This window comes from Molossus molossus, unplaced genomic scaffold, assembly GCF_014108415.1.
Source record: "Molossus molossus isolate mMolMol1 unplaced genomic scaffold, mMolMol1.p scaffold_m16_p_10, whole genome shotgun sequence".
In the NCBI taxonomy this organism is placed as follows: Eukaryota; Metazoa; Chordata; class Mammalia; order Chiroptera; family Molossidae; genus Molossus; species Molossus molossus.
The window spans coordinates 36,916,788-36,937,996 of record NW_023425345.1 but is presented as its reverse complement, the minus strand read 5'-3'; the positions used below and the strand labels follow the sequence as shown (position 1 = coordinate 36,937,996).

The 21,209-nt window shown below is 39.1% G+C and overlaps 1 protein-coding gene across 1 annotated transcript; it reads right to left on the bottom strand.

The window, feature by feature from the left end:
- Positions 1-611: 611 nt before the first annotated feature.
- SMCO2 (single-pass membrane protein with coiled-coil domains 2) lies at positions 612-20,813 on the bottom strand. The gene is made up of 9 exons (XM_036253232.1): positions 20,698-20,813; positions 19,753-19,852; positions 13,393-13,526; positions 12,641-12,790; positions 9,931-10,021; positions 7,100-7,156; positions 4,575-4,631; positions 3,495-3,670; positions 612-810 (listed from the first exon to the last, which is right to left on the bottom strand). Exons 1-9 carry the CDS (start codon positions 20,811-20,813, stop codon positions 612-614), a joined length of 1,080 nt encoding a protein of 359 aa, XP_036109125.1.
- Positions 20,814-21,209: the final 396 nt, after the last annotated feature.

Here is a 21,209-nt window from a genome sequence, read left to right as displayed (position 1 = left end):
GTTCACAAAACTGAAGTCCCAGTCATTTCCCTTCTTCGTATTAGTCTCAAGATTCTCATCCTTAGAGATTGTCTGATTCAATACATGTCCAGCTCTTCTCAATAGGGTAGTGGGGACATTGACTGAAAGATTATGCTCAATGGGGAAAGATACTTCTTTCAAAGCAAAATTCGGGTGCTGTTAACACAAACATAAGTGAATGTTAGGGAGCAAAACTAAGAAATGTCTACTAGACCCAAAATATGGCCCAATCCAACTAAAGTAAAATGGAAAACAATGGAGAAGAATCCGTACTTTCTTTTCTGAGGCATCAGAGGTCAAATGGGTGAAATAACCAAGGAAGCTAAGGCTCGAGAGACTGTGTTCTCAGGGTTGGGGCCAGTAAATGTTTTTATCAATGTGCGGAATGATTCAAGAAGTCATTGTGTGTTTAAGGGTAGAGATAAACTGTTTTCCATTTCTTCTCTCTGTGATCAACCAATTTCCACATGACTACCATGTCCTTTGCCCTTATAGGATTTTAAAAAATAATAACTTAACCACCATAATACAAGAACAGCCAGGATTTTATTGGGGAGAAAGTCAGTAGGGCAATAGCAACTTCTGTATCTTTAGGAGGGTAACAAGTCTTCCACCTCCAAATTTAAGAAAGGCGTGATCATCTCCCTTAGTTCCCACATTCTGCGGCGCCCAAGCATTGTGGGGAGCACCCTTTCAAAGATAAATGTAGCATCGAAAAATAGTACGTAACATGAAAGTACAGTGAAGGCGAGGACATAAAACATGATGAAAATCCTCAGTGCACGTTTCCTACAAAGAAAGAAAACATCTGTGTTAAGAACTTTCCAAAGAAAACCACATGTGACTCCTGGCTCCTCCGCCTAGGTAGCTCCAAGCAAGTAACTGAACTTCTCTTGACCTCAGCGGACATCTGCAAAAGGAGCCTGGAGGAGCTGATCACTTAAGCCCACCTTAGAACTGGTATTGGAATGCTAAGATTCTATAGCCGTGAAACAATGACACCCTCAGTATGGTGGAGGGAGGTCTTTCCTCTGAAATGTTCTTCTCACAGATTATTGCCATCTTCACCTCACTTATGTGGTGAGGTCTATGATGCTTATTTGGGAGAAAATAAAGGCACAGGGCAGTTGGATTTCCCTCCGGACACAAAATACAATGTGACAAATGGAATTCAGTCCTCTCTATTACCAGTTTTGTCTGGGCATCAGACTTACCCTTCTAAAATCATAGAAGCTTTTCCAAGTCTTTGAGGACTCCTCCTGGGCTGTGCCTACGATGTATTTTATCTATTTGCTTTTAAGTCCTTGCATTATTATTGTCTAATTATAAGTGCAATTTTAATTATAAATAAATGATTAGGGTGGAAAAATTCGAAAAATCCAGAAAAACATCAAGAAGAAAAGAAATGTCACAGATAATCCAGTTGCCTAGAGATAATCACCATCTGGAATACATTCCAGAAGGGAAAATCTAGAGCACAGTTCAAGTTAACGATGGATCTATTTTGTAACCTTACTCAGTAGATTCTCTAAACTGAGTCAAGTTTCTTGGCATTATCTCCACTGGCTATTTCTTGGTAGTTCTACAAATAGTTGCTTCTACTTCACACGTTTATTAAAGAGTGCAACTCAGTGGCTTTTAGTTTATTCAGATGCTTACGCAATCACCACCACAATCTAATTTCAGGAAGTTTTCATCACCCCGGAAAGAAAACCTGTACCTATGAACTGTTTTTTTCCTGTTTCCCATTACCCCCAGGCCTGCCAACCATGAATCTATTTCCTGTCTACATGGCTTTTCCTATTTTAAACATTTCATATGAATGGAATCACATAGTATGTGGTCTTTTGCGTCTGACTCCTTTCAGTTAGCATAATATTTTCAAGGGTCATTTATGTTATTGCAAATAGCAGTAGTTTATTCTCTTCTGTGGCTGAAAATACTCCATTGTACAGATATACCACTTTTTATTTACCTAATCATTAATCGATGAATATTTGTATTATTTCTACTCATTAACTATTATGAATAATGCCACTGTGAACATTCATGTACAGGAGTTTTGTGGACATATATTTTCAATTCTTTTGGGTGCATACCTCGGAGTGGGTCATACAATAGCTCTATATTTAACATTTTCAGGAACTGCCAAGCTGTTTCCAAAGTGGCTGCATCATTTTACAACCCCACTAGTTATATCTGAGGGTTCTAAATTCTCCACATGCTTGTTATTGTCTCTTTTTAACTATAGTTATCTTAGTGGTGTAAAGTGGTATATCTTGTGACTTGGATTTGCATTTCCCTTATGACCACCAATGTTGAACATCTTTTATGTGCTTATTGGCCATTTATGTATCTTCTTTGAAGAAATATCTATTCAACTCCTTTGTTCATTTAAAAAATTGGGTTGTTTCTCTTTTTGTTGTTGGGTTATAAGAGTTCTTTATATATTCTGGACACTGGGATCCTTCATTTGCAGGGTTCTGAAAAGCTCAATTCTGACAGTATTTTCCAGCTCTCTCACTGATTTTATGGAGGAGAAAATTCCTGGGATCTTTACTCCACCATTTTCACTGGCTTCACTCCTCACTCGCTAATTTTTGTTGAGCATGAAGAACATCTTTTATATTTCAAGTCCCAAAATGATCAAGATTTCTGCCTTTAAGTAGCCTATGGAGTATTAGGAGACAGATTTAAACTAATTTAATTTCAATAATATGCTGTGGGCTCTATATAAGCATCACATGCAAGGTATAGTGCACACACACACACAAAGGGGGCTGAAGATTCTACCTGGTGGTTGGGATAAAGAATCAGAAGTACATTGCCCGGCCAGAGTGGCTCAGTGGTTGAGCATTGACCCATGCACCTAGAGGTCGCTGGTTTAATTCCTGGTCATGGCACATGCCCAGGTTGTGGGCTAAATATCCAGTGGGGGGCATGCAGGAGGCAGCCAATCGATGTTCTCTCTCATCGATGTTTCTCTCTCTCAAAAATGAATAAAGAAAAAAATTTTAAAAGAATCAGAAGTATATATACTCAGGGTATATGTGATGGTGTGGCTCCTCTAAAATGAATTCAGAGACAGAATTTGCCAGTATGTATGTCTTCAACACTGTACAAGGGAGAGGCATCCTGTTCAGCAAGCAAAAGTTTTCAAATTAATTTAGCAGGTATGCTGCTTTGGTGGAGGTGTCTGCATCACAGTTTGTAGACATCATCCTTTAAGAGTTATGCACATATAATTATCTAAAGCAATAAGAGATGAATATATATATATCTATATATGTATATCAAATGCAATGGATCTATATCTAAAATAAGAAGAATGCTATTACTTATAAAGAACACAAATCATTTATAAAAGGAGATCAAACAAAATTTTAGTTAACACTTGAAGACCTTTAATCTTACTATAGTTCATATGTATTAGGGCCTCTGTCCAGCCCCCAAAGGCTCTATTCTCTACTTACCACATTGCAATGGGAGGAGGAGAGTTCTGCACTGAAGGGGGTGGTGGAGCCTGAAGAATCAGGGGCTCCATTTCTTCCATGCCCGTTTCTTCAGAACTCTGAGAATCTGTATTCTCTTTGTGCATTTGGTACATCCCCAGCTTTGTATCCAGCACAGTCACGTCCTTGCAAAAGTTCTGGAGAGAAGAACAATCAACTATCATTTTAAAAAAATTATTCTAGATGTCTGCCAGTTTCTTGTAGATGATGCTAAGGGCTCTTCCTCCAGAACACCTCGGGGGCCCACATCACAAATCGCATGTGAGTCACCTGAAGAGGTCGTTGGCAGGCATTGTCACCTCTTAGAAGGAGACCCCATCACACAGTAAATTAGCAGTATGGCATAGAATTAAACAAAACCCACATGCTAATCTTTGCTGGACTATTCATGTAGAAAGATAATTATCCTTGTATTAAATTTATCTATTGAATTTGTTCATCTATGTAGAACATATTTATTGAGTGGCTCCTACCAGGCACTATTCTAGGATACAGTGGCTGAAAAAATAAACAAGGAATGTGCATTCTGTTGCATGCTGAAGAGAAAATAAATAAGGTGATGAGACAGAGGTTTGGTGGTGGACATCTACTCTAAAAAGTGGGATAATTAGATACCACTGAGCAGGTGACAGGTTGATTCATTCATGCATTGTTTTGTTCACATTTATCACACTGTATAAGATCTTGTGGGAGGAGTTCAAAATTGAGTCCATTTTCTGGCTAAGGGAGATTAGGGAAGGTCTGGAAGAGATGACATTTGAGCTGAGCCGTGAAGAATGGTAATATGTATACACGGAGGATGAGCTCCTGATATAGGAGATGTGGAAGCCGCCCAGAGGTGTGAGGGGTTGGGAGTATGCCAGACCCACAAGACGATCTGTTGGCCCAAAGCAGAAGACCAGGAAGGGAAGACAGCAATGAGGTTAAAAAGAGATCAGTATGTGGTTCACTCTCAACTTCTAGGGAAAGAATTGCCCCTGTTTATATTTAAATCCTTTCATCTTTACCATTATTTGAACTTGTGTAACAGTGAAATCTTACCTTTATTTTTGCAACGAGTTTCTCCTTTAATTCATGAGCTTCATTACAAGTATCAACCTGAAAAGGCATCCACAATTTGGGGTAAAATAGAAATTATGTATTTAGGGCATATATCATTAAACCTCACTCATTTTGATACCACTTAATTGTAAAGTGGCTATAATGAAACTTACTTTGACTCAGTAAAATCCTTGCTCCCCAGAGCAAATTCAGAGTATAATCATGATAAATTGCAGGAGGAACACCCAAAGGATTAATAAAATTACTTTCAATGCTTTAGAAGTAAAAATTTATATAGCAGCGGCTTGTTATAAATCATCTTTTTCTCTTCTTATTACTTTTTTCTTGCTCCTTAAAAACCATCCACCAGGACACTAGTTAGAGAAACACAGTGCATTTCTAAGAAAATTATATATGTTTTAAATATTTTAAAATTTATAATATATAAATGTTAAGTCCTCATTATGTTAGTTTTAATATTTAGGCCTTATGGTTTAGCAAAAGGGCCATCCATGGAAGCTGTGTTTCCTCTTTCCTTCCCACGCCTCCTACAGGTTGTCAGGTAGCAATGATAGATGGTTTTTGTTGGTGTCTATCAATAAGATCAAAACATGAGCTGAAAGCAAACCACCACCTTCTAAAACATGAATGCCAGTTACACATTTGTCAGGAGTAAAATGTTTTAAAGGTCTTATTTTTTTCTTTTTTTTTATGCTAACCTGAGGACATTTTTCCATTTTTTGTTCAGATAGAATGGGAGGGAGAGAGAGGAAGAGAGAGAGACAAACATCGATGTGAAAGGGACACATCGAGTGGCTGCCTCCCGCACAACCCAACCAGGGCTGGGGACAAACGGCAACCGAGGTACATGCCCTTAGCGGAAATCGAACCCAGATCTCTCTGGACCACAGGCTGATGTTCTAACCACTGAGCCAAACTGGCCAGGGCTAAAGGTTTTAAATTAACATCCCATAAAACATTTTTAGCGTAACTTGAAAAGCAGAGCTATAGCAGGAAGAACAGTGTTCTGGGATTCAAGAAAGAAGGGTCTAGATAGAGATGCCATTTCTAGAAATTTAGTGACTTGGGGTGGTAAACACACATTACAATATGCAGATGATGTATTGTAAAATTGAACACCTAAAACCTGTATAATTTTATTAACCAATGTCACCCCAGTAAATTCAATAAAAAATAATTAATTAATTTAAAAAATAGAAATTGATTTTCAAAGAAGCCCTTGACAAGGCAAGCAAAGATATGGGTTTCTGAGGCATAGTTTGTAGTGGCAAACATGGATTATAAAGCCCCAAATATCTAACAAAATAAACTTAATAAATCTAAAAATCAAATCCTGCATTATATAAACAGTAAAAAAGTAAAATGACATTTAGTGGCATAGAATTTTTTGTTGTTGTTACTCTTCACCCTGGGATATTTTTTCCATTGATATTTTTAGAGAGTGAAAGGGAGGGAGGGAAGGGGAGAGAGAGAGAGAGAGACAGAGAGAGAGAGACAGAGAGAGAGAGAGATGAGAGACACATTGATTGGTTGCCTCCTGCACTAGCCCCCACCGGAGCCGGGGATTGACCTGCAACCCAGGTACATGCCCTTGACTGGGAATTGAATCCACGACCCTTTGGTCCAGGGGCTGATGCTCTAACTACTGAGCAAAACCAGTCAGGGCCATACAATGTTTTTAACAAAAAAATGCTAAGTGAAAAGTTGCAAAATAATATATATATAATATAATCCAATTAAAATAATATGTAAATATATGTATAGAAAGATTTGAAAGAATATGAATATACAGAAATGTTCACTGTGCCCTACCCAGGTGGCTCAGTTGGTTGGAGCATCATCCCATACACCAAAAGTTGCAGGTTTGATTCCCTTTCAGGCACATGCTTGGGTTATGGTTTGATTCCTGGTCAGAGCCCATATAGTAGGCAACCAATCAAAGTGTCTCTCCCTCTTATTCTCTCTCTCTCTTTCTCTCTCTCTCTCTCTTTCTCCAAAATCAATGGAACATGTCCTCAGGTGAGGATTAAAAAAATATATTTACTGTATTTATCATTGAGTGCGTAAAATTATTTTTCATATGAAAAAGTTTTTAATGTTTTAATTATTAAAATAGCATGTATTACCTTTGTTAAAAGAAAAACATATACATAGATTTATATCTTTAAATATATATTAAATATTTTTGTATATTTAGATATATAAATATATATACATGTGTGTATTAAAATATATACATATACTGATTTATATTTTACACGGGAGAGCGAAAACAAGACTGTTTGTTTTCATCTGGAAATAAGGACAAGTCACCTCATATTTCTGAGTTCTATTTTTCTCTTCCAAAAGTGAAGGCAGAGATTAAATGACAGTAAATTCCCTTCTAGGTTTAAAATTCTACCTTTCATCAAATTTTAGATTCCACTCACTAAAATTGTCTAAATCCGAGATTTCTTTGAAGAACTGGTTTTCTTTCTTAATTATAAAGCCATTTTTATCATTACCTGGACAGATTTGTTATCCATTTCTTCTAATTGCGTTTTAATTTCCATGATCTTCTCCTTTAAAACAAAGGGTATAAAACAAAAGTTGTAAAGAATAACATATGATATTGAAACAAAACAAATGATGACTTTCAGAAGAAAGCTAATTCATAATCAAAAAGTTTGAAATTTAATAGAAGCCATTTTTTTCCTTACTGGTCTGGTGCTGATCTCCAAAATCAATATTAAATTAAATCAACGAGATATTGGCCACATCCGATGTAAGAGGTCATTGAACTGGGCATTGCACTGGTTGAATACCAGTAATAAGAGTATTTGCCCTCAAACAGTTATGGAGAATGTCTAGTCTATACCCTACTTTACCAAGCTCATTCATCACCAGCCCCTGAGTTGTGGGATTGAATTATTTACAGAAGAGCTGTGATATGACAATCATATTTTACTTGGTGCCCTGGTTTGTTTATACAGAAAATGTCTTTACTTATCAAAGATAAGCAAGATGGGAGTCAGTCTCAGAATGGAAGTCTAGATGTTCATATGGAGATTTCAGAGAGCTTCATGGACTTCGGGGCTCAATAGCAGGCAACACCCAAAAGCCACCTCAAGGGTCTCTACTTAGCTTAGAGGTCTTTTACATTTGTTTCTGGTGTGTGTGTGTGTAAATGCTTGTACCAAATTTCTCTCCTCCCCCTTTTATGGCTTGCTGAATCATTTCATTTCTTCATGAGAGATAAATGAACAAATTCATGTGATATTGTAAAACTTCATTAATTTATTTCTTTTAATTTTCCCAAACTTGGTTTGCTGTTCTCATATCTGTTTCTAGAATCTTCAGACTTGCCCTTCATTGGAATAAACCTATAGCCATTCTTACTGACTTTGCATCTGTAACAATTATATTTAAAGTTTCTTATTCATTAAATTACTGCACCTGTTTTTTAAATTTTATCTTTATTGTTGAAAGTATTACAGATGTTCCCCCCCCACTGTCCCTGTCCACCCCACTTCAGCCCTCCCCCAAGGCCTTGGTTATGCATATATGCATATAAATTCTTTGGTTAATCTCCCCCCACCACCCCACATTTGTTTATATGCAGGCTTTCCCATCAGCCATTAAACCTACTGAGGACAGAACTTGTGTCAATTTTTTAAAAGTCATATTTATTGAGGTTATGCTTTATATACAGTAAAAGTGTAAATTCTATGAAATTTGACAAATGCACAATGTCATATAATCACCACCACAATAAGGTGTGGAATATTTCCATCATGCCCAAAATTTCCTGTGCCCTTTTGTAGATCTCCTCCTCCCTTGACCCACGTGGCTCTAGCAACCACTCATCTATTTTCTGTTCCTATCTTTGTCTTTTGCAGAATGTTATATAAATGGAATCATGAAGTATGGAATCTTCTGAGTCTGGCTTCTTTTACGTAGCATAATACACTTGAGATTCATTCATGTTGTTGGATGAATAAGGCCATTCCTTTTTATTGCTGAGTAGTATTCCATTATACAATATGTGTTACAATTTATCCATGTATCAGTTGGTGGATGTGTGGGCTGTTTTTAACTTTTAAGTTTGCATCTATTTTTTTAAAGTGCGCACACAGCCGAGGAGCTCCAGAGAATCTCCATACATATTCGTGACGGCTTTCCCTTTCATGTTATCTCAAGCCCCTATTTATTTTTTTTAATCTCACTTTCATTTATGTTTGTGCTTTTCTATCTTCTTCCTCACTCTTTTGATATTCATCCCTCCCTAGTCCCAACTCCTGCTGAAATCCACATTCCTGTAATACAGTTGACTTTTGGAGGAAATTTTCTAAGGCAAAATATTTCTTGATCTTTGTCCTCTTCCTCTTTTCATACTTGGCAATTTCCAAAGCCCAAGGATAGTGGTGGAAAAAAGCAAACAACTAACTCTTGACTTTTCAACTAGCACAAAATGAGGTTACTACTTTAAAATGTTGGACTGAGTCACAATTAAAAGTAATTTTTTCCTTGGTAATAAATCTGTGCTAATCTGTAGATGGCTTTTAATATGTAAGGGGTTTAAATAACATTGCCTTCTTATAATAAAAGAGCTATTTCTCCTTTACCTCTTCCAAAACCCACTGAATTTAAACTCTTTGGCTTAAGCTAAAGTAGAGGCTGACAATTTCAGTAAAAAGGGGGGGAAAGCTAAACACAGACTTTTTCCTTTTTTAGTGAGTTTTCTTCAAAGACCTAAAGTTTAGGAGAGCAGAAAAAGTATCAGTCAGGGCTCTAAAGTCTAATTCTGGTTCAGAGTTGATCACTACCTTTCTAACAACATTCTATGACTATAAAAGGGAAAATGAAACCTTTCTCTGAGAAACGTAAGGAGACAAAACAACAGGAAAACTTTGGAGATAATGAAAACAAACACAAGAACTCTTCCTAAAGGAAACAAGACAGACACAAATATGTCTCTTACATTCTCAGAAGGCAGTTCTGAGCACGTATTTATCTCCTGGTTGTCTTCTCTGCATTGTTAGATGCTGGGATACAAAGGTGAAGAGGAGTTTTCCCTTAAGGTACTCATCATTATCTTAAAATGACATCAAGATATAAACCTATCAAATATGTCTGACTGATTTTCTAGGTAGAATAAACTCAATCTAGGTTTTTTATGTCGTCAGAGAATAGGTTTGGTGGTACCCAGGCGAAAGATGCTCAGACTGACCACCAGATAGCGTTCCTCCTTGTGACAGAAGATGGGTTTTAATTCTTGTTATGAACTGTTAAACAATACAAGGGGCAGCAGAGTCCCAACAAACCCCCAAATGTCCTTTCCAAGACTTCAGCTTACCTCGATGTTTACCCCCTGATCAGGGTCAAGGTCCTGGTGTGACTCCAGCTTTTCAATTTGGTCCTCCAATGACATCACTTCATTTAATAAGCTGCAAACAGACCAAGGGATGGGCTAAGTCTGTGGATTAAGAAAAATCAGCTAATGGATAATCTTTTAAAAATATTTTTAGAGGATAAAAAATAAATAAATAAAAATAAAATAAAATAAAATATTTTTAGAAAGATAAGTTTTAATTTTTTTAGAAAACAAAATCTTAGCAACAAAATTTCAGATATCATACACAGCAGAATTTTCACTGATACATCACCTAAGGCAACAAAACAAAGGAAAAAATGAACACATGGGACTACATAAACTAAAAAGCTTTTGCACAGTAAAAGAAACAATCATCAAAATGGAAAGGGATCCCACTATATGGGAGACCATAATCATCAATGATGCATCAGATAAGGGGTTAATTTCCAATATATATAGAGTGCTCATACAACTCAACAAAAAGAAGACAAAGAACCCAATTAAAAAATGGGCAGAGGACCTAAATAGACACCTCTCCAAAAAGGATATACAAATGGCCAAGAGACATACGAAGAAATGCTCAACGTCACTAATCATCAGAGAGATGCAAATTAAAATAACTATGAGGTATCACCTCACACCTGTCAGAATGGCCACCATCAACAAATCATCGAACAAAACTGCTGGCAAGGGTGTGGAGAAAAGGGGACTCTAGTACTCTGCTGGTGGGAATGCAGACTGGTGCAGCCACTGTGGAAAACACTATCGTGCTACCTCAAAAAGTTACAAATTGAACTGCCATTTGACCCTGTAATCCCACTTCTAGGAATATACCCTAAGAAACCTGAAACAGCAATCATAAAGAATATATGTACCCCTATGTTCATAGCAACACTATTTACAATAGCTAAGATATGGAAACAACCCAAGTGTCCATCAGTGGATGAGTGGATAAAAAAGCTGTGGTACATGTACACAATGGAATACTATGCAGCTGTAAGAAAGAAAGATCTCTTATCCTTTGAGATGGCATGGAAGGACCTGGAGAGTATTATGCTAAGCAAAACTAGCCGAGCAGAGAAAGACAAATATCACATGATCTCACTTATTTATGGAATATAATGAACTAAACAAACTGATGAACAAAATTAACCCAGAAACACAGAGGTGGGGTACAGACTGACAAGCCTCGGGGGGGGGGGGAGGGGATTGAGGCTGGAAGAGATAAACTACAGAACTTATATGCATGTATGCATGACCAATGGACATAGACACAAAGCTGGGGATGGGGAGGGGTGGGGGGATGGAAGGAAGGTGTTAATGGGGAAAAAAGGAGAAACATCTGTAACAAAAACAAATTAATTTAAAAAATTAAAAAATTTAAAGAAAACAACAAAATCATATATCGGTATCAGACGTCTCTTGTATAGTGATTGTGTTGGAATGGGAAGACATAAATGCAATCTAAAAAAGTAAAAAACACTCTAAATAATTTAGATAATAGTAAAGAAATGTAAGACCTAACTAGACACAGGAGCAGAGAATTTAAATGATTAAAATGGAAGCTTAGTTAAATTTCTAGAAAAGAAACACAAAAAATCTTTGGACCTAGGACTGAGCAAAGAGATCTTAGAGTTGACACCAATAGCACTGCCCATACGAGAAACACTGATAAACTGGACCTCATTAAAATTTAAAAGTTTTGTTTGGCCAATGACTGGTAAATGGATTTGATCCCCAATTGGGGTACGTACAGTAAATAAGCAATTGATTTTTCTCTCTCACATCAGTGTTTATTTCTCTGTCTCTCTTTCTCTCTCCCTTCCTCTCTCTCTAAAATCTAAGATTATATATATAATCTCCTCAGATGAGGATTTAAAAATTTTCAAAAAAACAAAACCCCAAACCTCATAGATACCGACAATAATATGCTGATTGCCAGAAGGAAACGGGGGTTGGGGGAGGCAGAAGAAGGCTAAGGGGGCATCAGTGGTGATGGAAGGAGACTTGACTTGGGATGGTGAACACACAATACAATGTACACATGATGTTATTACAGAATTGTACACCTGAAACCTGTATAATTTTATTAACCCATGTCACTCCAATAAATGCAATAAAAAGAAAACAATAAATATATAAAAAATTAAAATGTATTGCTTTTTCTAAAAAAAAAAAAAAAAAAAAAGAAGAAGTTAGTATCACAAAATCGCAAAGCCCACATCAAAGTTGTCTGCATCTTTGCTCTCTCTTAAGGGAATTCCCTTATAGGTTATGTCTTTGAAATCATGTTAATAGATATCAAAGGGAGGTCTTCAGGCCCCGAATCTTTCTGATTGGCATTTCAGGACTCTTTGGATATATTCCCAGAAGTGGGATTGCTGGGTCATAAGGCAGTTTCATTTTTAATTTTTTGAGGAAACTCCATACAGTTTTCCACAGTGGCTGCACCAGTCTGCAGTCCCACCAGCCGTGCGCCAGGGTTCCCCCTTCTCCACATGCTCACCAACGCTTGTGGTTTGTTGATTTATTGATGACAGCCATTCTGACAGGAATGACATTAACTTCTAATCATAAGACTTTATACTTCTTATCCTAAAGACTCTACCACCTTAAACCCAGAGTTTCTAAATTTTCTGAAGCTCTGAAAATGTTAATTATTTTCTGACCAACCCCAGCACTCCGTAATTACCTCTTCACCGTGTTTTCTGTTCGGTTAGTTTTTTGTATAATGTTGTTAATTTTCTTCATCCAGCCCATGTGATCAGCTCCGAGTTCTTTAACCTGTAGACCCATCTGTGTGCTCCAGTGGTTCAGCTGGAAGAGCATATTCCCCTGACTCCTGCAGAAATATTATGATCAGTTTTAAGGTAGAAAATAGAGAACATGTCACAAGGTCCAAAACCCTCTTCTTTGAATGGCAAGTTGGTTTGCTTATTCATTTTCTGTCACCAAAATAGACCCAATAGGCATTTAGGCTTCAAGAAAGAGGTTTGGGAATGTATTTGATATTCATTTCAACAGATCTTTACAAGAATGGGGAAAATAAAGCCTATTTTATATTTAGTAAAAACAGTAGATATATTTTTAATTTCCCTGCATAGAGTGAACATTAAGTATTGATTTCACACTATTGGTGGCATCTTAGGGGGATGGAGTGGTAGACAATAGGGAAAGGGTCTAACAATATATTTTTAATGATAATTATAATACTTTTCATATCTAGAAAATTATCTGAGAGTGATATGGCTTTGCCTATATCCTTAGATAAGGGATATATTCTTGCTGGAATGTGTAGGTAGTTACTTATGCACATAAGTGCTTCACGGTTTAATTCATGTATGGATTTTATATCTTCCTGGCTTTCCCTGAGTTTTCTGCTAACTCATTTTCCCCTCCACAAAACATGATTACACGTTCCCTCTTGCATATGTCAAGGCTTACAGTCCAGGTATGTTCTCCTCTGAAAACCGCAAAGATGTGGACACTTGAGGATCCTCACATTGAACATGATGTGTTTCTTGCTCATCCGGTTTATTCTGCAGGTTCTCGCGCTCGGCCTCCAGCTCCAACATATCCTGATAGTGATCATGAAAGAAGCAAAGCAGAACAAAAGGGCAATCACAACAGGTGGTGGTCCCTCTAGCCTCCCACACCCCCTCTCTGGGGGCAAGCACATAGCCCCCCCTGAGGCTGGAGCCTTCTAATGCATTTGTAAGATAAGTAGACATGCTCTGCTTGGTTGACAAAAGGAAGGCTGGAGCAAGGACATGTAGAACCTCAGTGTCCACACACACAACTCTTCAGTGCTGATAAGTGATAGAGTTCCATTTGCCCATGGACTCTAGCGCTCCACTCAAATAAGGTGACCGGTCTCTTTAAAAAAAGGAGAAGAAAAGGAGGGTGGGACTGTTCTATAGTAAGAGAGTCTAAACATTAGACTCTAAAGAAACATCACAACCAAATGCTTTGTGTACGTCTTGTTTGGATGCTGGTTTTAAAAAACACAACCATGAACCCTGCATGGGTAGCTCAGTTTGTTAGAGTGTTGTCCTGATATGCCAAGGTTTCGGGTTTGATTCCCTGGTCAGAGCACATACAAGAAATAACCAATGAGTGCATAAATAAGTGGAACAACAAAATGGATGTTTATTTCTTTCTCTTTATCTCTCTCTCCCTCTCTTTGAAACCAATCAATAAATTTTAAAAAATAGCAGCCATAAAAGACATGTGGAGGTCAATTGAGAAAATTAGAATATGAGAAAATTGAGAATGTGAAATTATTTTATAGAATCATTGCTAATTTTTCTAATGTGATAATGGTATTTTAATTATGTAGAAGAAAGTATTTTTAGAAATGTTATCGGAAGTAAACAGGAATGAAGTGTCACGCTTTGACCTACTTTTAAATGATTCAGAATATTCCATCTATGTACAGATATAAAGATAAAGCAAATGTGACAAATGGCAATAATTTTAAAATATAAGTTTGAGCATATGAGTAATCATATAATTCTTCTACTTTTTAAAAAAATATTTTTATTTGTTGACTGATTATAGAGAGATAGGAAGTCAGGGAAACAGAGAAAGAGAGGAGGAGAGAGAGAGAAACACTGATTTGTTGTCCCATATATTTATGCCTTCATTGGTTGCCTGTTGTATGTGCCCTGACCAGGATTGAACCCACAATCTTGGCATGTTAAGACAATACTCTAACCAACTGGGCTATCTGGCCAGGGCTAAGTTTTTGTTTTGTTTTTGTAATAAAGAGTTTGGAGGGGAAAGTCTACCCTATCAGTTTGACTTACAGAATTTATTTCTTTGTTTCTTTATTCTTTGCCTGTTCTAGAAAAGCATCCAAGGCATTTTCTGGTATTTCAAGTCTGTGCATGCACACAATGGACAATGATTTATCTTCAAACATTTTTTTTTTTTTATCTTTAGTAACTACCTTGTGAAATATTTCTCCTTCCCTTTGAAAAAACTTGGTCTGAAATTCTTATGTTTCAGCAAAATTGTTTTTGAATTGAAAGGAGACAATGTTGGAGTGGAGATCAATCTCTTATTGAAATCTTTGTATAAATTACTGGCCAAATCAGTAGGAATAGCTAACATCCATGTAACCCTTTATAAGTTTGTTTCATGTGCATTATTCTTTTAATTCTCATGATAGACTTGAGATAAAGATAGGTACCGAAATCCCCTCAGGCCCTGGCCAGTTTTGTTCAGTGGTTACAGCATCAAGTTCAGGGACCAAAGGGTCACAGGTTCAATTCTGGCCAAGGGCAAATACCTAGGTTGCAGGTTCTATCCCTGGCCCAGGTCAGGGTTGTGCAAGAGGCAACCAATCGGTGTGTCTCTCTCTTTCTCCCTCCTTCCCTTCCACTCTATCTAAAGATCAATGGAAGAATATACTCAGGTGAGAATTAACAACAGCAGCAAAAAGAAACCCCTTCAGCCGTTCACATTTAGTGATTTGCCCAAGGTCATGTGGTGGAATGGGTAAAGCAGTCACCTCAAAAAGATATGTCTATGTCCTAATATTAACACCCTGTCAATGTGACTTTATTTGGAAAAAGAGTCTTTGCAGATGTAATTAAGGATCTTGGAATGAAATTCTTTTGGATTACCTGGGTGGGCTCTCAATTCAAGGACAAGTGTCCTAATGAGGAACAGGAGAGAAAACAATCACAGCGGAGAAGGTCATGTGAAAACAGAGACATCCACAAGCCCAGGAATGCCTGGCGCCACCAAGAGCTGGAAGAGGCAAGGAAGTGCTCCCCGAGCCTGCCAAGGGAGCGTGCCTCTGCTGACCCCTTGGCTTCAGGATTCCGGCTGCCAGAACTCTGGGAGAACACTTTTTTGTTGTTTTAATACAGTTTGTTGTGGTAATTGTTACAGCGACCACAGAAGACCAATATATATGGCTAGTAAGTATCTGAACTAGAACTTGAACTCATTTTTCTGATTCCAAGACCATGGCTCTTTTTGTCATATCCAGGCCTTGGCTTCAGATTAAGAAATATCTAGTCCCTGCCACTGTCACTTACACAACCCAGTGGCACCTCACCAGTGACATAAGGACTATTATCACATTTATAGATGAAGAAACCAAGGCTAGATTTTTCCAAGTATTATACGACTCTACTATATTTAACTATCTCTTCATGAAAAAAGCATCTACAATTCCAATTTATTTGGATTACCTGGGTGGGCTCTAAATTCAATTTAGAATCTTTTTAAAAAATTCCCACCAAATCTTTTATTTTTAATCTATTTATTGTTGACAGTATTACAGATATCCCCCATTGTGCCCACCTTGCCCCTCCCTGACCTACCCCAGGTCTTCCCCACACTATTGTCTGTGTCAATAATCTTTGGACAAGATTCAAAAACAGCAGAAACATTGCAATGTAGAGAAGGATTGGAAATTGGAGGACCTTAATTCTAAGCCTTGTTCCGCTGCTGTGGATGCTGAACCACCCACCTAAACACTCTAAAGCTGCTTCCCATTCTAGAATAAGAAAATTGGACCAGATCATCTATAGAGTTTTATATCTAATAATCTATGATGACGGTTCTTGTTTTTATCAATTGATTCACTGGGATGGGTAATGTACTGCAAAAGAGTCCAGGGGCAGGAAATAGAAATAAAAGATTTTTTAAAATCTGCAGGATTGAACTCAAAGAATTGTGCGTATATGTTTTGTAATAACCAAACATGTGCTTGCATGAAATGCACACCCTGAGGGCGTTCCTAGCTATTTTTGTGCAGCTCTTTGAAGAGCTCACGTCTCCCCCGGATGTTCCCTAGGCACCTCGGTCTCGGCGAGCACTCTCGTATTCCCCTCTACCTCGTCCAGGTTCCTCATCCCTGCACATGCTCTTCCTGTCCACCCAGACGCCTCTGCCAGAACCTGGGAGAGGTCCTTGAGTTTTCACGGCAGGCATTCTTTTCCCTCTTTAGTACCCATGTCATATCCACTTGGTGTCCCAGCCCAAGAACACCTATCTTTCAAATCTGTGTCCTTTCCTCCCCCATATTCATGGCCTCCCTGCTGCCAGTCAGTGCCTTGCTGCAGTCCTCATCAGTTCTTGACTCCTCGGGGTGTCCTGGCTTCTAGGCGGCACCATCTCCACATCTTGGGGTCCTGCCTGCCTGCCCATCACCCCTTCCTCTCTCAGAACACAATATTTCTCTGGCCCCTTTGTCTTGCATGTGCAGTCCCACCCTCCTGAAATGCTTCACCCCCACCCAGTTTATCCTTCAAAGCTCAGTCGTCATATTCCTGGCCGCCTCCTGGCTACTCCCAGCATGGATTTGTCACTGTGGCTATTTCCTCGTCTGAGTCCCTCCTAGTGAGGGTGCTCACCGAGGGCACAGGATGTCATATCTATGTATCCCCGGCACTTGACAGTTGTTTTAGAATAAACAGATGCCAGAAGTAGGCAAATACATTTTGCTTGTGAGAGATACAGACAGAAGCAGGAAATAGGAAAGTCCGTTCATTCACCTGGCGTCCAAAACCAACACTCCTAGAACAGTGTGAGGGATCAGGAAATGTGAAACCAGAGCAAATGGCATTCATCACTAACATTCGGGAGGGACGGCTTTGATGGTTAGATACGGCAGCTTCGGCAGTATGGCTCAAGTCGATTTCATTAGTCGATTTCAATATGACATTAGTTAAACCGACAATTGGTATTTTTAACTTCTATTCACTCAGTTCATTTTCTGAACCTGTCCTTTAAATCTTATCTTCCCTCATAAAAACAAAATGCAAGTTATACAAAGTACAGACCTTCTGATTTCTTTCAGAGAATAAGAGAAAAAAAATTTTTTTTCTCAAGTAGTCAGACATTTGTCTTTTTATCAGCAGAGAAGCTAATTTATAAATACTTATTGTTACTCATTCAACTGCATGTGATTTATTTATGTAGGTGTAGATTTTTCCATGTAAATAAATTAATAGAAAGAAATACAATCAAAATTTTAAAAAACTTTTTGTTAAACCTGTGGCCTGACTCGAAGTTGGTAAGAAATAGTTTGTAGGCACCATACCCTGAGAGTGTGGACTCTGACAAACTCTTAGAGAGTGAATATTTTTCATTCTCTAATCAGACTTATTCTGTCCTGGGTCAACAAGTGATAGTGTCACAGGTTACTGACAAACAGGATTCAGGGGGGCACATGGAACCTCGAACGCAGGAAAGATGTCGTGGCAAAGTGGCGGTGTCGTGGCAAAGTGGCGGTGATGACAGCAGCCTTATCCTGGAAGCCAGGCACAGACCGCCTGCGAGAATCAGAGGACGCTGTTTGCAAAGTCATCTCTTCAATCCATGTGTTTCCCAAGGGCTTAGCCCACACACACCTCAATTTCCCTATTTTCTTTTCCCATCCACAGCCTTTCTAAAACTCCATCCTAAGATTCTCCCTCTAATTCAGTTCCTATTATTCTATTTTACCATAAGATGCGTGTCTGGCTACTCCTTCTACTTTGTGTCTGCCTCGTCATTGTCCACTCTCCATGCCTTCATAGCTTCTATTTATTTGGGGGGGGTGGTGGTTGTGCAACTACAGCAAGTCCTCGAAGGTAAAGTTCAGCTTGGGATATTCTTTGGGGATCTTTCCTTCTACAGAGTTGTAGAGTTGGCCATCCCCAGATCCAACATTATTTAAAAAAGAACTAGACCGATGAGTCCTGAGCTTCCTTTGGAGGCTGCATAAACGCGGGAGTGAGCAATTCCCACATCATCCTTTCCCAATGTTTTCTGACCAGTTGAAATGACCTTCCTCTGTAGCCAGTAAGTCTGGGGAATCTGCGGCAAAATTTGCTCATCAATAATAAAGGGGTCTCGGCCTTGCCTTTGCTTTGATCTAAATGGGAGCAAAAGCATAAAGTCCTTCCAGGACAAGCTGGGGCTTTGTCTTAATTTCCTCCATTTCATGTCAGGTGGGTGACTGAATTTCAAAGACGGAGAAAGGTTCAGACTAAATTAAGAGTAATTAGATCTTTCTTTTTTTTTTTATCCTCACCCGAGGACATTTTTCCATTTTTTGTTCAGATAGAGCAGGAGAGAGAGGAAGAGAGAGAGAGAGAAACATCGACGTGAAAGGGACACATCGAGTGGCTGCCACCCGCACGACCAACCAGGGCCGGGGACAAACTGCAACCGCGGTACGTGCCCTTAGCGGGAACCGAACCCGGGTCTCTCTGGACCGCAGGCCGACGCTCCAACCACTGAGCCAAACCGGCCAGGGCGAGTAACTAGATCTTTCTGATGCATTCTATTGGAAGACAATCTGTGAGCAGGGGGCAATTTTACATATGGTAGTTGGCAGTAAGGTGAAAAATGTCACAAAAGTAGCATGTATGTACCACACAGCGTTTTGCGTGGGGAGGCTCGAGTGCTAACAGCAGCCCTCAGAGACGGAGCCTCCCTCCCGGTTTCACCTCTGAACGTCCTGCACCTACGTATTATGAGGAAACCCTCAGAGATTTCCTTTCTGCTTTGAGATAGAGAGTTTGTCTCTTCCCTCACCGTGGCATTTAAGTCTCTCTCTTACCCATTTTTAGTCTCCACTTCTTTTTCATTTAATTTATTTATTGATTTTAGAGATTGAGAGGAAGGGCAGAGAGAGAGAAAGAGAGAGAGAGAGAAACATCAATTTATTGTTTCACTTATTTATGCATTCACTGGTTGATTCTCGTATGTGCCCTGACTGGGGATCAAACCTTTGACCTTGGCGCATCCCGGCGACACTCTAACCAGCTGAGCTACCTGGCCAGGGCTGGTCTCCACCTCTTGAAGGGAGTCAGTTTGAGGGTTTTCAGAGACAATGTTGTCCTCATCATCTGATCTGTCCAAGATGTGGTCCATTTTGGTAAACTTCCTTAGCAAACTGCCGGGCACACCATCAATACAGATGCTGTGATTGTGCCTTCAGTCTATAGTTTAGGCTTGCCCTGAACATTCCCAGAGGGAGAACACTGGGATCATTCCAGGCCCCCAAAGAGCACTGCTATCCTTGTACTGATTTCATCCTGGGTGAATGATGTCTAGCTCAGCAGATTGCACACATGGGAAGACAGGCTGGGTAACTATCTGCTGACTGAACCAGTACTTGATTGAATAGTGAGATTCCCAATTCCAAAGCCACTGTAGCTGTGCAGCTCTGTGTGTGTGCTTGCAGGAAAATGACTGTGTAAAATAAACAAATGATAAGTAAATGTCCATTTTAAAAAACTAGAGTTAAGCCCTGTCCGGTTTGGCTCAGCGATTAGAGCGTCGGCCTGCAGTTCAGAGACCCGGGTTCAGTTCCCGCTAGGGGCTTGTACCTCGTTTGCAGTTTGTCCTCGGCCCTGGTTGGGGTTGTGGGAGGCAGCCACTCGATGTGTCCCTTTTGCGTCGATGTTTCTCTCTCTCTCTCTCTCTTCCTCTCTCTCCCTCCCACTCTATCTGAACAAAAATGGAAAAATGTCCTCGGGTGAGGATAAAAAAACAAACAAAAAATCTAGAGTTAAAATGTGTCTTATGGTTCAAAAGACAAGTCCACGACATTGTCTTGGTCTTTGCCCTCCGATGTCCTCTCCACAACATTTACTAGTTTCTTCTTTATACTTCCACAGAGATTCTGTGCAACCCCAACCCTGAACTTGGAAATCTCATCATTTGCATCCTATTGGCCCAATAAGGTCTCCAGGCAGGACCCCAGAAGCTGCTCCTGAGAGCTTAGCCCTGACTTACTTTTCCATTGAACCTTCGTTTGCATCAATATTTTGGAGAAAGCCATTGTTTTTCTCAGTCAACTCTTGTCCCTTCATCTGCAGAGACATCTTGTCACCTAGCTTCATGAGAGCCATTTCTTCAGCATTGCAGGGACAATGATGAAGACAAAGAGCGGTTCCATGGCAGACTTGACAATTGTAATCCCTATGCTGATCGCAGGCTTATTTCTGGGAATTTGGCCTGAACCCCTCTCTTTCCCAAACTGGCCATCAATTGGAAGAGACCCCAGAGTAAGCTTTTAAGGTCTCTCTGCTCCGATATATGTGGGAAGGTCTGGTGGGTGGCTGTCCCTAGGAACTTCTCTGATTGACGTGAGGGTTGTCCAAGCCTGTCCATGGATATTTTGCATCCTTGAATGGAAATATTAGCAAGCAATACTTAATAGCCAGGCTAGGGAGGGGGGAATCTTTATACGTATAACCTCTTTCTGATGATATATATGCACATTGTAAAAAATAGATAATGACAAA